The following is a 13951-nucleotide window of genomic DNA, read 5'->3' as shown; positions in this document are numbered from 1 at the left end:
AGGGAAGACGCGGTCTTTTAGGAGCCACGTGGGATCCGAGTTATTCGGAGGATTGGATATGAAGGAGCCCTGCGCGGAGCAGGGTCCTCGGCAAGGATGATGTCCGGGGGAGAATGAACGCCGAGCGCGGTGTTGGTGCCGAGCAAGGCGTGTCGGAAAGCCATGAACTATACATGGGCCTCTGAGGCTTATTGGGCCGAAAGCGGTGTTGGGCCTAGCCTTGGCCCAGTCCAGAACAGGAGCCCCCCAAGTCGGAGTTTTCCGGTTAAGAAACTGTGACTTTGCTTCTACGCTCGGACCCTCATTTCTCGTGGTTGCTCGGTGGATCGGTCCTCGTTACATATACGCGCTCGGAGGAAAGTCCAGTGGTGGGCGAAACGTCGCGCGTGGGAACCACGCGCTGACGTGGCATAGGCATTGATGGCCTAGGGTCTAGGAGGCGGCGCCTGTCAGGAGAGGTGACGCTTCGCCTTCCGAGCCTTTTTCCCTATAAAAGGGGGCGAATTCTCTCATAAGGGAATTTTCCTTTCTCTATTTATCTGCTCGGCTTCGATCAAGGGTTCCTCGGGGCATAATTTCCCAGCTCGTTCGTCATATCAAGATCGTTGCTTAGCGAAGGATTCTCCCCGGCCATCTACATCATGTCTGCAAGTAAGTTCGTTTAGCCTGTCGTTGCTTTACTATTTTTCATAGAACTTGTGTTTCGCTTTCGAGGTCTTCGCCATCGTCATCCTCCCCGGGTTATCCAAGCGATGCCCGGGGTCGGCGTGGGTTGGCAGGCCGTAGTACGTTGGCGTTAAGATAAGCTTTCCGATTGTCGTGTCATCTGTGAGTCCTCGGCTGACGAGCGTTGTTCCTCGATGGGGTTTGGCCGGGGGCTCCGCTGCTCCTGCTCTACCCTTTCGCTTGTCTTGCGGTGGAAGGGTGGATTTGATAGACTATCGAATTCACTTCTCCCTTCTGCGTGCAGGTGAATCAGATTCGAGCGCTTCCTCAAGAACTGGCTCGGACACCGACTCGACGACCAGTGATTCCGACAGCTCGACGGCAACTAGTTCCGACGTCGAAATTATTGAGGAAGGGGGCACTCCCTCGGCCGAAGGCGTTCACACGGGATCCCCTGGTTCGAATGCCGAGGGAGGGGTTTCCCCTATGCCGTTATTCAGTTATGAACATACCGTTGCGCCCGATTGGATAGCCGAGGAGGCTCTGTCTGTTGTTTCTCGGTATACCGCGTCTCTGGATGGGGCGTTTACAGAAATTGAGGTCCTGGGGGAAGGTGATCCGCCCAATTATCAAATAGGTTGCCCGTCTCCAGACGAACGCATATGTTCTCGGTTTGCCGGGGACGGATTTGCGATGTACGATTACGTGTTTAGGGAGCTCGGCTTCCGGTTACCCTTCTCTGATTTTCAGGTTTCAGTCATGGCGTTTCTATCTCTGGCACCGTCCCAAATTCATCCGAATGCCTTTGCCTTTATGCGGGCATTCGAGATTGTTTGTGATTATTTGGGTATAGGTGCGACGTCTGCGTTGTTCGGAAGGTGTTTTCGTGTTCAACGGCAGGCGTCAAACGGGCGGTACAGCTGGGTTTCGTTCAGGAACGCCGAGCGTAAACTCTTCGGAATGTATACTGACTCCGTGAAGGGTTTTAAGGATCGATACTTCGTTGTCCGCCCCCTAAGTCCAACGGCCTATTCTTCGGTGTCGGATATGGTGGCCGAGCGGGATGCCGAGGGGGAGATAGTAAGGGATGAACATGGGCAGGAAGTAAAGGAGTTCTGCACGACGTTTCCGTTTTTCTGGTGGAAGGGTCATTTTGCGTCTCCTCCGAAATACTACGCTTGGGAGGACGATGACTTGGATGATCAAGACCGGGAGTCGTACTCGGTCCTCTGCAAATATGTAGATAGCTTTACCCTGTCTCGTTGGGTGACGAGGAATGGAGATCCCATACTGAACGAGGACGGGGTGCCGATCACGGAGCAGCGGCCTATTAATACCAAGGCTTTGCTAGCTTGTCGGACTCCCGAGGAGACCTGGGCGTTGTTAGGTTGTGTCTATTCCCCTTGCTTTGTGATCTCTGTCCGGTATTTTGCTAACTCGTTTATTTTTTCTTTGCAGAGGCTATGCCGGAGAAGGAGGATAATATCCTGAAACAAGCATTGGATGCGAGGAAGAATCAGAAGAAGAGGAACCAGGGTACCGGAGCTGGAGAGAACTCAGGCTCGGCAGGCTCCCCTCACAAGATCAATGTCGACGAGAGGTTACCCAAGAGACCTCGTGCTTCCGAGGGGGGACGTCCGGATCAGTCGAACCTGGGTCCCGGGCGCGCCTTCGTGTTGCCTTCTTGCTACAAGGATGGAGGCTATTTTGAGAAGTTCCCCTTGGCTACCTCACCGGATGAAGCTCGTCGGATCAGTGATATGGATCCCCCGTCTCTTCAGAAACAGTTGGCGTGCGACAGTGCCGCCGTGGTGAGGGTCTTGGAGATGGCCCAAGTGTTGGCTAGTGGAGGTTCGGGCTCGACCGAGGCCCTGAAGGAGGCCGAGGCGGCTAAGAAGGTGGCCGAGGACAAGGTGAAGACCATGGAGGTCGAGCGCAAGGAGTTGAGGAAGAAGGTCGATGCGGCCCTGAAGCAGAAAGATGCGGAGGTCGCGGCTGAGAAGAAGAAGCTGGCTGACCTTCGACTCGAATGGGCTCCCTCGGCTGACGAGTCGCCGGATGTGGCAGCTCTGAAGTCCAGGGCTGAGTTTGCGGAGAAGATAGAAAGCCTGAAGATAAGCCTGGCCGACATGGCCGACGTCGGTTTCGAGCGTGCTCTTAACCAGCTGAGGCTTCTGAACCCTGGTTTGAAGGAGGATAATGTCGGGCTCTCTTCGAGGATCGTAGATGGCGTGTTGGTGCCTGAGTCCCCGGGGAGTGAAGAGTAGAAAGTGTAGTTCCGGGCCTGCGTGTCCGTTTTTCTCGGCCTGCGTGCCATTCTTTTTGTTGGGCTATGCCCGGATAATTTTTGGGGCCTGCGTGCCCGGTAATGATTGTAACCTTTGACATCGCCTGGCATTTGGTCGGCAATTTTAATGTCTTACAATTCTTCTTGCTTATATCTGTTTATTTTTACTTTCGGCGTTATCACTGTATGTTTGTTCTTTTCGATAACATTCCTGCCGTGCTTGTATGACGAGGTATTTCCTCTGAACTTAAAGTATTTTGCGGTTGTTCTAGGTGACCGATGACTTATGTTCGGACATGCCGGAGAGTCACCAGTATACTTGTGATATTATTGGTTTTGTGGGCTATGCTCGACCTAGATTGATTGCCCGGGCGTGTTGAGTACGGGCCGGGTGCGCAGAGCAGGTATGCGCTTTTAGCGAGCGCGAGACCGCGGTTGCGGCCAAGCGTTCGCGGCGTGAACGATCCCATCGCGAGCTGGGGTTCTGCCATGCAGGTACTTCCACGGGGGGTCTAGGTGTAGAATCCGCCGAGGGGTCGGTCCGTCTATCCGACGAGAGGAACCGATCGTTGCTGTCGTGGAACACTCACGTCCGTACCGACGACGTGGCTCCGTGCCCGTCCGTTACCTGAGTTTGGTTGGGGGCCGGGCGTTTTAGCTTATGTTTAACTGTAATAACGTCTGAGTTTTTCAGCATTCCAGGGTCGAGCAAGTTTTTCACCGAGAAGATTCTCGAGGTAGTAGGCGCCGTTCTCGGTTTTGTCATAAACTCGGTACGGGCCTTCCCAGTTTGGGGCTAGCTTGCCTTCGCGCGAGTCTTTCATGTTTCTGCGAAGTACTAGGGCGCCGATTTCAAATTCGCGCTTTATAACTTTGGCGTTATGGCGAAGAGCTATTTGCTGTTTTAGTTTAGCTTCTCGGAGGGCTGACCCTGCTCGAATCTCTTCTACCATATCGAGTTCTTCCCTCATGGCCTCGTCGTTAAGTTCTTCCTCGAGGGGGAATTCGGTGCGCCGAGAAGGCTCTCGGATTTCTACGGGAATTACGGCTTCGGTGCCGTAAGTTAGTCGGAAAGGAGTTTCGCCTGTGCTCGAATGAGGCGTCGTCCTGTACGCCCAGAGTACACTATGTAGTTCCTCGACCCAGGCTTTTTTGGCTTCGCCGAGTCTTCTCTTTAATCCTCGGAGGATGACTCGGTTGGCCGCCTCGGCCTGCCCGTTCGTCTGAGGGTGCTCGACTGAGGTGAAGTGTTGCTTCGTGCCAAGCTTGGCCACAAACTCTTGGAATTTTTTGTCAGTGAACTGGGTGCCATTGTCGGTGATTATGGCCTGAGGGACCCCGAACCGGGCAAGTATGTTTCGTTTGTAGAAACGGAGCACGTTTTGAGATGTGATCTTGGCAAGCGCCTCGGCTTCTATCCATTTCGTGAAGTAATCGACGGCGACCACGAGATATTTATTCTGGTACGAGCCGACCGGGAAAGGGCCGAGGAGGTCCATTCCCCAGGTGGAAAAAGGCCAAGGAGAGGAGAGGGATTTGAGCTCGGTGGGGGGAGCTAGGTGCATGTCGGCATGCCGCTGACATTTGTCGCATTTTTGAACATGCTCTTTGGCGTCCTGCTGCATGGTCGGCCAATAGTAGCCGGCTCTGAGGGCTTTCCTTGCCAGCGACCGGCCGCCGAGATGCTGGCCGTTAATCCCTTCGTGGATCTCCTGCAGTACTTCCATTGCCTGCGAGTCGTCGATGCATTTGAGAAGGGGAATGGAGAAGCCGCGCCGATAGAGTTTATTTTCGATGACTGTGTACGAGCAGGCTCTCCTTTTAATAGCTGAAGCTTCCTTCGGATCATCGGGGAGTTCGTCGTTCATGAGGTATTTGTATACCGGAGTCATCCAGCAATGGTCGTCTCCGATGGAAAACACTTGTATGGCCGGCGCGTTTTTGGCTACGCTTGGATCGGACAAGACTTCCTGTATCACCGACTTGTTCCCTCCCTTCTTTCTCGTGCTTGCGAGCTTGGATAAGAGGTCGGCCCTCGAGTTGTGTTCCCGAGGGATGTGTGCGACGTCTGCCTTCGCGAACCCTTTCATCTTTTCTTTGACGAGCGACAGATACTCGGCTAGTGTGTCGTTTTTGGCCTGGTAATCGCCGCTAACTTGCGACGCGACCAGTTGTGAATCGGTATAAATCATGACTTCCCGAGCGCCTACGTCCTCTGCAAGGCGTAGGCCCGCTAGGAGGGCTTCGTACTCGGCCTGGTTGTTCGATGTGGCGAAGGAGAGGACTAAGGATACTTCGATGACGAGTCCCTCGTCGTTCTCCAAGATGATCCCAGCTCCGCTGCCCGCGTGGCTTGAGGCACCGTCTACGTAGATGGTCCACTTATTCACGGTGGGTGTTAGGGAGTTGGAGATCGTCGTCATCTCGGCCACGAAATCGGCGAGTGCTTGGGCTTTTAGCGCTTTCCTGCCCTCGTATTGTATGTCGAACTCGGACAGTTCGAGGGACCATTTCAGCATCCTTCCGGCCATGTCTGGTCGGCTGAGAAGCTGTTTGATCGGTTGGTCTGTCCGGACGACGATAGTGTGGGCAAGGAAGTAGTACCTCAGTCTTCTGGCGGCCGTTATTAGGGCCAGCGCGATTTTTTCTATCTGTTGATAGCGGACCTCGGGTCCTTGTAAGGCTTTGCTAGTGAAGTACACTGGCTTCTGCCCGTCTTCCGTTTCTCGGATCAGGGCCGCGCTGGCTGCCTCGCCCGAGACGGCCAAGTAGAGATAGAGAACCTCGTTGCTGTCTGGTCGGGATAGCACCGGGGGTTTGGAGAGCACTTGTTTGAGGTGGGATAATGCTTGTTCGCATTCCTCGGACCACTCGAAAGCTGCTTCTTTCCGAAGAAGCTTAAAGAATGGAAGTGCATGCTGGGCGGATTTCGCGACGAAGCGGGACAATGCCGTGAGCATTCCGTTTAGTACTTGGATGGATTTTTTATTGGTGGGGGTAGGGAGGTCTGAGAATGCTCGGCACTTATCAGGGTTGGCTTCTATTCCTCGTTCTGTTAAGTAGAAACCGAGGAATTTGCCTGCCCGTACTCCGAAGGTACACTTCTCCGGATTGAAGCGCATCCTGCAGGACCTGGCCTGCTTGAAGACCCGCTCGAGATGTAGTGTGTGGTCGGAGTCTTCTCGAGATTTGACGATCATGTCGTCCATATACACCTCGAGTGTGTCGCCGATTTCCCCTCGGAAGACCTTGTTCATCATCCGCTGGTAGGTTGCCCCGGCGTTTTTGAGTCCGAAGGGCATTACGTTGTAGTAATAATTGCCCGATTCGGTCATGAAAGCCGTGCATTGCTTGTCGCATTTCGCCATGGGAATCTGGTTGTAACCAGAATAAGCGTCCATGAAGGACAACAGTTTATAGCCGGCCGAGTTGTCGACCAGTCTATCAATATTAGGTAAAGGGTAGGCGTCTTTTGGACATGCCCGGTTAACATCAGTATAATCAACACACATTCTCCATTTTCCATTAGATTTTTTAACAAGTACAACATTTGAGAGCCAAGTTGAGTACTTGGCCTCGGAAATAAAATTTGCCTCTAGGAGGTCTTTTACAGCTTTCTCGGCAGCCTCCGCTTTCTCGGGAGACTGCCGACGCCTACGTTGTACTACGGCCTTGGCGGTTGGATTGATGGAGAGGTGGTGACAGGCGACCTCAGGGTCGAGTCCGGGCATCTCTGCGGCGCTCCAGGCGAACAGGTCGGCATTGGCTCGAAGGCAGGCTATGAGTTGCTTCCTCGGCAGGTCAGGGATACCCTTGCCGATCTTCACTGCTCTGTTGGGGTTGTCTCCCAGGGGGATCAGCTCGAAGTCTCCGTCGGGAACAGGTCGGACGGGATTCGATTGTGTTTCCTCCCCGGTCTTCAGTTCTTCTTGTGTGAACCTTGCATCGAGGTCGACTGAGCTGACGTTGGCCGTTGGAACCTGATCTTCCCGAGGACGCTTATCTTCGGCTCTTGGTTTCTTGTTGGAGCTGGTCGGAGGAGCGATCAGCTCTAGTCCTTTGACGGATGCATCGAAGATCCTTCTCGCAGCTTCAATGTCGGCGTTGATGGTGGCCACTTTCCCTGTCCTCGTGTAGAACTTCATCTTCAGATGGACTGTGGAGGGCACGGCAGTTAGCTCGGCCAGTGTTGGGCGTCCGATGATGCAGTTGTACAATGTTTTGCAGTCGATTACCAGAAACCTGGTTTTGACTTGTCTGGACGCTTCCCCTTCCCCGAAGGTGACAATCAGCTCGACGTAGCCCCATGGTTTGGTGGTGGCTCCGTTAAAACCTTGGAGGTCGGAACCCACATAGGGAGTGAGGTGCGAGTCGTCCAGCTGAAGTGTTTGGAAGAGGTGGGAGTACATAATGTCGACTGAACTGCCTTCATCTACCAGGACCCGTCGCACATCGAAGTTTGCCATTCTGGCTCGGACGAGAAGGGGAATGGTGGCATTTGGAGCTCCGCCGGGCAGTTCTTCGAGATAGAAAGTGATTGGCTCTGACTTTCCTCGGAATTTCCGAAGAGTAGGGCCGAGATCTGCATTGGCGCTGAGTAGCTCGTCGAACTTTCTCTTGACCGAACTGACGGTGAGAGAGCCGGGGTCGCCGCCGTTGGAGATGACCATTGCGGTGGGGAAATGTTCCCAGGTGCTGAGGGCGGTCGTCACGCCGACTGAAGGGATGAAGTCTTCCGGTCGGGTTACGGACAGCGCGACTTGGAGCGGTCTGCTGTCTGGTGAGTTCCCCTCGTCAGAGTTTCGAGGGATGTCTCTTCTGGAGGGTTCTCCCTTCTTGGTGTATTTTGCCAGGTGGCCCTCTTTGATCAGGGTCTCTATGGCATCTTTGAGATGTACGCATTCGTCGGTCATATGCCCGTGACTCTTGTGGTACTTGCAGTATTTGGACTTGTCCGTCCCCGGTCTTGTAGGATTTGACTTCGGGGGCCTGATGTTGGATTTCTTGAACTCGGCGTTCTGGCAGTCGGACAGGATTTTCTCCCGGGAGGTGTTCAAAGGAGTGTAGTCGTTGAAACGCCCTGCTGGTCCTCGCCGTTCTTTGACATCTCGGGCCCGGTCGTCCCTTCTTTTGTCTTGTCCTCGGCGCGACCCCGAGTCTTCGAGGTTTGAGCTGCGAGCGGCGCCACTGCCCCTCGGGGCTCTGATTGCGGCTGCCTCGCCTTCCTCAAAATCGATGAATACCTTTGCTTTGCTGAGGAGGTCATTCATCGAGTTTACCTTCTCGATCTTAATAGCTTTCTTGAAGTCACTGCCGGGGAGAAGTCCTCGTTCCAAGATGTACCTCTTCATGTAGTCTTTTGTCTGCACTTGGACGGCCTCCTTGTTGAATCTTTCAAGGTAATCTCGGAGAGGCTCGTTGGGTCCTTGGACTACGGCCTCGAGATTGGCTTCCGATTTCGGTTGCCGTCGGGAGGCTGTGAAGTGGCTCAAGAAGAGTTCTTTGAGCTCGGTCCAAGAATGGATGGAGTTCGAAGGGAGGTTCCTGTACCAATTCATCGCTCCCTTCCTGAGGGTGGTCGGGAAAATGCGGCACTTGATCGAGCCTCTGACGACGTGATAGTCCATGACCGCTTCGATACTCCGGATATGGTCGTCGGGGTCAGTGGTTCCGTCGTATTGGTCCAATGCTGGCGGTTTTTCCATCCCCCGAGGGAGGCGGGCTCTCCGTATACTAGCGGACAAGGGGCTGCGGAAGTCCTCCTCGTCGCTCGGCCCTGGTGAATCGTAGTGCCTGTTTCGTCGGGGATCTTCTTGGTTGTTACCCGTCGTTGCTTTGGAGGGACCCCGACGGCCCTGTTCGGGGGAGGGGCTTCTTTGTTCAGCGGTTTCAGGTTTCTGGTTCTTCCTGTTCTTTCTGTGTGGAGAACGGGAACGAGTCCTCCGGCGGCGATGTCTTCTCGGGGGAGACCTTGAAGAGGACGGGGAACGCCGACGGTATCTTCTCGGCGGTGAGCGCGAGGAGGAATAGGAGTGTGACCTGTAGCGCCTCCGTGGGGAAGGGCGACGTCGCCGCTGTCTTTCCAGCTCGTGAATTCGGTCATCCTGAATTCTGAGGAGGCTGTTGGTCAGTTGTATTTCCTTGAGCAAGCGGACGGTAATGGGGTCAGTGCCTTCGGGAATGTTGAGCGGCTCCTCTTCTTCTCCATGACGGGCTCTCTGCCTCTCGGAGGTGTGGGTGAATGAGGAAGCATGTTGCCCGTCGCGAGGGTCGGTTTCATTCACATTCTGGGCATGTTCCGGCACGTTGGTCGTTCGGATCGGTTCGCCGTTCTGAACGTGCCCTTCTGGAGGAACATGGTCAACATTCTGGACCTGTTGTAGGACCTGCAGCAGCTGGGTGTCCTGGGTTTCATGCCCGGACCTTTGTCGCCGACGACTCCCCCGACGATGATTAGCTAGCTCGCGGGAGGATTCCTCGATCAGCTCTTGAAGGAGGAAAGGGTCAGCGCTTGGGATGTTGTTGTTGTCAGCCATGACGATTGGTGATGGTTAGCTTTGATCTTTGTTCTTTAAAGATGGGGAAGCAACTTTCCCACAGATGGCGCCACTGATCGTACCTGATCAGAAGGATCGTCGTAGGCTGCTCGGACTGGATCTTCTAGGAAGGAGGAGGAGGGGGGTGTACCTGCAAGGTACTCCAATGCCAAAGTAAGATGACGAGCAAAGGAGCGCAAGTACTAGCTAAGAGTGAGTAAGAATTGAATACCTGACCCTCTAGTTGAAGAGGGTATATATAGCCCCCAGCGCTGGGCCATGATCTCGCTATTGGGTTGGATTCCCAAGCCCAACTAGGAGACTGCCAGGTTTCCTGAGCGGAAATATCGGAGGTGCGTGTATGCCCTCTGTCCTGGTTAACCGCTCCGAAGTCCAAGGGAAGACGCGGTCTTTTAGGAGCCACGTGGGATCCGAGTTATTCGGAGGATTGGATATGAAGGAGCCCTGCGCGGAGCAGGGTCCTCGGCAAGGATGATGTCCGGGGGAGAATGAACGCCGAGCGCGGTGTTGGTGCCGAGCAAGGCGTGTCGGAAAGCCATGAACTATACATGGGCCTCTGAGGCTTATTGGGCCGAAAGCGGTGTTGGGCCTAGCCTTGGCCCAGTCCAGAACAGAAACCAAACCAATAATTTTCAAAACTTGAAAATTTTCTAACGAAGCCCGAACCGCTACATGATGTGCTAAATTTCCACCCGCACTATCACCCGACAAGAAACATTTAGTGATGTCAGCAGATTTTCCTAAAACATTGCTATTTTGATCGAGGTACTTCAGGATTTCCAAACCATCCTCGTATTGAGAAGGAAAACGATGCTCAGGGGCAAGACGGTAATTAACAGATACAATAATAGCTGAAAACGAACGACAGAATAAACGACAAACAGCGTTGTATGAGATGGATGCCGGAGAGAACAAAGCAAAACCGCCACCGTGAAAATACACGAAGACGGGGAGAGGTGTGTCGGAGACAGAGATTGGGGTAAAAAGGCGAAACCAGAGATCGCGTGTGGGGTCCACGATGATGTCGGAGGAAGAAACTCCGTCGATGAAGTTGGGGTTAGGAGAGGTTTTTCTATCAAAAAAGTTGAAGAGAGGACGGTTAACGGTGTCATTGGAGCGGTGAGAGGCGGAGATAAGAGAAGAGATGGTGGACATGGCGAAGCGAACCTTCCATGGAAGGAGTGGCGTGGTAGTTGAGGTCATGATGATGGATGGGAGTGAAAAGAAGATAAGAAATGAGAAGAGTGAGCAGCACAAGTGTTTGTGTAAGTGTAAGTGTATATTTAAAGTGAAGGAGGGAGAGGAAAATAAATTAAGAATAGTTAAGACATTATTGATTGGTTGGTCCCATGATTTGATTTATATTGACTAATCTAGTAACAAGTTGCATATTAAAGAAAGAAAAAATAATGCACAATTATTTTGGTTATTAAATATATTTTTATATAAAATAGTTAAGATTAAAGATGTAAAAAACGTGCATCTTCCTAAGACACACACATTTGTCTGTTTGAGTCTTACCAGATTGATTGAATATGCACTTTTCAATCCTTGAGATATTTGATGAAAAATGATTAAAAAAAGAAAGAAAAAATACAATTTCTCTATTGAATTCCATCAAACATGAATGTTTTATTTTCTTAGTATTTTTTTATAATAATTTTCATAAATTTGATATTAAAAATACTGTTAAACATGATTAAATTATATAATTTTTAATTTTTAATTTTAATTTTCTTAACCTGCTACTAAATCAACTAATGGTATAACATATGTATATTTTTATAATGAAAATAGTATGATATGATTGGTTTATAAATGTTCTAGTAACAAATATAAATATAATTGTTAGATTTATTTGGTGATTATGATAAGATATATAACAAATGTGTTTGACATGCATTATAGGATAAGAGAAATATTATGATTACACCAAAAAGCTACACTACACCGACCCGTGTATGCATACAACTACATGCACTTTTGTTTTTTTTTTAATTATTTTTTTGCCTTGATTTTTGTGTTAGAGTTAAAATATTTTGAAAATATTAAAGTGTAGATACGGTGTATATACATTTCAGTGTATATGATCGTACCTGATCAGAAGAATCGTCAAGGCCTGCTCGGATGCTGGTCTTCGTGAAGTGAGAGGGGGGTGTACCTGCAAGGTACTCCGATGCCAAAGTGAGTAGATGTGCAAAGGAGAGCAAGTACTAGCTAAGGTTAGAAGAGAATTGGATACCTGACCCTCTAGTTAAAGAGGGTATTTATAGCCCCCAGCGCTGGGCCATGATCTCGCTATTGGGTTGGATTCCCAAGCCCAACTAGGAGACTGCCAGGTTTCCTGAGCGGAAATATCGGAGGTGCGTGCATGCCCTCTGTCCTGGTTAACCGCTCCGAAGTTCAAGGGAGACGCGGTCTTTTAGGAGCCACGTGGAATCCGTGTTGTTCGGAGGACTGGATATGAAGGAACCCTGCGCGGAGCAAGGTCCTCGGCAACGAAGGTGTTCGCGGGAATGTTAGTGCCGGGCATGCCGGGTGTTATATGTACCGAGGATATGGGGATGCCGAGCACGCCTAAAGTGGGCATTCTAGGTGCGTAGGAGGGTCACGGAGGAACGTGAGCCTCTGAGGTTTACTGGGCCGAAAACTATGTTGGGCCTAACCTTGGCCCAGTCCAGAACAGGAGCCCCCCAAGTCGGAGCTTTCTGGTCAAGAAGCTGTGACTTTGCTTTATGCTCGGACCCGTGACCTCGGAGCAGCCCGTGGAGCGGGTGAAACGTCGCGCGTGGGCGACACGCGCTGACGTGGCATAGGTAATGATGACCTAGGGTCTAGGAGGCGGCGCTTGTCAGGAGAGGTGACGCTTCGCCTTCCGAGCCCTTTCCCTATAAAAAGGGGGCGAATTCTCTCATTTGGAAGTTTTCCTCTCTCTGTTTACCTGCTCGGCATCAGACAGGCGTTCCTCGGAAGATACTCTTCCAGATTGTTCAACATACCGTTCGTCTACCGAGAAGCTCATCCGGTCATCATCATCATGTCTTCACGTAAGTTCGCTTCCCTCTTCGTTGCTTTATTCTTTTCCTTAGGGTTTGTGCGCTTTATTTTCGCGGTCGTCGTCGTAAACGTAGGCCGGGTCCAACGAGCGGTCGTTGTTTCCTCCTCGGGTTATCCAGGCGATGCCCGGGGGTTAGCGTGGGTCGGTGGACCAGATGATGTGGCGTTGGACCGTCGTGCCTGTTCGGATACGATTTTTCGTTGTCGTGTCACGTCATTTTGCGAGTCCCCGGCTAACGGGCGTCTTTCCTCGACGAGGGTTTAGCCGAGGGCTCCGCAGCTCCTGCTCTACCCTTTCGCTTGCATTGCGGTGGAAGGGTGGATTTGATGAACTGTCGAATTCACTTTCTCCCTTCTGCGTGCAGGTGGATCTGATTCGAGCGCCAGCTCGGAGTCCAGCTCGGAATCTGACTCATGGAGTAGCGAGTCGGACGGCTCGACGACCACTAGCTCCGATGTTGAGATCATCGAGGATCAAAACGCGCCCTCTCTGGTCGACAATGACCATGCTGGTTCTCCGGGTTCCGACGCCGAGGGAGGGGTCTCCCCAATGCCCTTGTTTAGTTACGAATGCACGGTTGCGGCCGACTGGATAGCCGAGGAAGCCTTAACGGTCACTTCCCGATACACTGAGTCTCTAGACGGGGCCTTCACAGAAATCGAGGTTTTGAGAGAGGGCGAAGCGCCGAATTACCAAGTGATGTGCCCGTCTCAGGACGAGCGCATATGCTCTCGGTTCAACGGGGATGGCTTTGCGATGTATGAATATGTGTTCAAGGAGCTCGGCTTCTGTCATACCCCAAAATTTGCCCTCACATATTTTTACAAACGCCATTTTATTTCAACTAAAATGAGTTGGCACAAGTGGTAAGAATTTGAGCGTGAAATGTACAAAAGCGCGAGGTCCTGTGTTCAAATCCCCACTACTGACGTTTTTATTTGTTACTAATTTAATTGCCGTTTTAAATTACTTTTTCTTAAAATCACAAAAAATCTGTTTTTTATAATTTATAATTAATTTTCATAGTTTTTTCACTCTTTCATAAAAAATAAAAAGATTTTAAATTCTACACCTTTTTTATATTGTAGGTTAGTTTTTTTTTTTTTAAGTATAATCATAAAAAACTCAATTAAGATAATTTCTTTTGTTTGGGCTTTTGGTTAGTTTTAATAAATTATGGTCCATTAGGGTTAACCTAATTTGGTATATTATAAATAGGAACAAAACCCTGTAGGGAGGGGGATCCTGATTTCCACGTACATGCTAATCCTTATTCTCATTCTCAATCACCCTCACCGTAAAAAAGGCTTAAAACCCATTCACGTTGATATTCTTTGTTAACTTTCAACATTACCATCAGCTCTGCGTAACAGAATCAACTCC

The 13951-nt window shown here is 51.1% G+C and overlaps 1 protein-coding gene across 1 annotated transcript; it reads right to left on the bottom strand.

Annotated features, from left to right (window-relative positions):
• Positions 1-3101: 3101 nt before the first annotated feature.
• LOC131650869 (probable carboxylesterase 18) lies at positions 3102-10792 on the bottom strand. The gene is made up of 2 exons (XM_058920575.1): positions 10129-10792; positions 3102-3107 (listed from the first exon to the last, which is right to left on the bottom strand). Exons 1-2 carry the CDS (start codon positions 10711-10713, stop codon positions 3102-3104), a joined length of 591 nt encoding a protein of 196 aa, XP_058776558.1. The 5' UTR covers positions 10714-10792.
• Positions 10793-13951: the final 3159 nt, after the last annotated feature.

The sequence above is a fragment of the Vicia villosa genome, linkage group LG2, assembly GCF_029867415.1.
Source record: "Vicia villosa cultivar HV-30 ecotype Madison, WI linkage group LG2, Vvil1.0, whole genome shotgun sequence".
Classification (NCBI taxonomy): Eukaryota; Viridiplantae; Streptophyta; class Magnoliopsida; order Fabales; family Fabaceae; genus Vicia; species Vicia villosa.
This window is presented reverse-complemented; position numbering and strand designations above follow the sequence as displayed.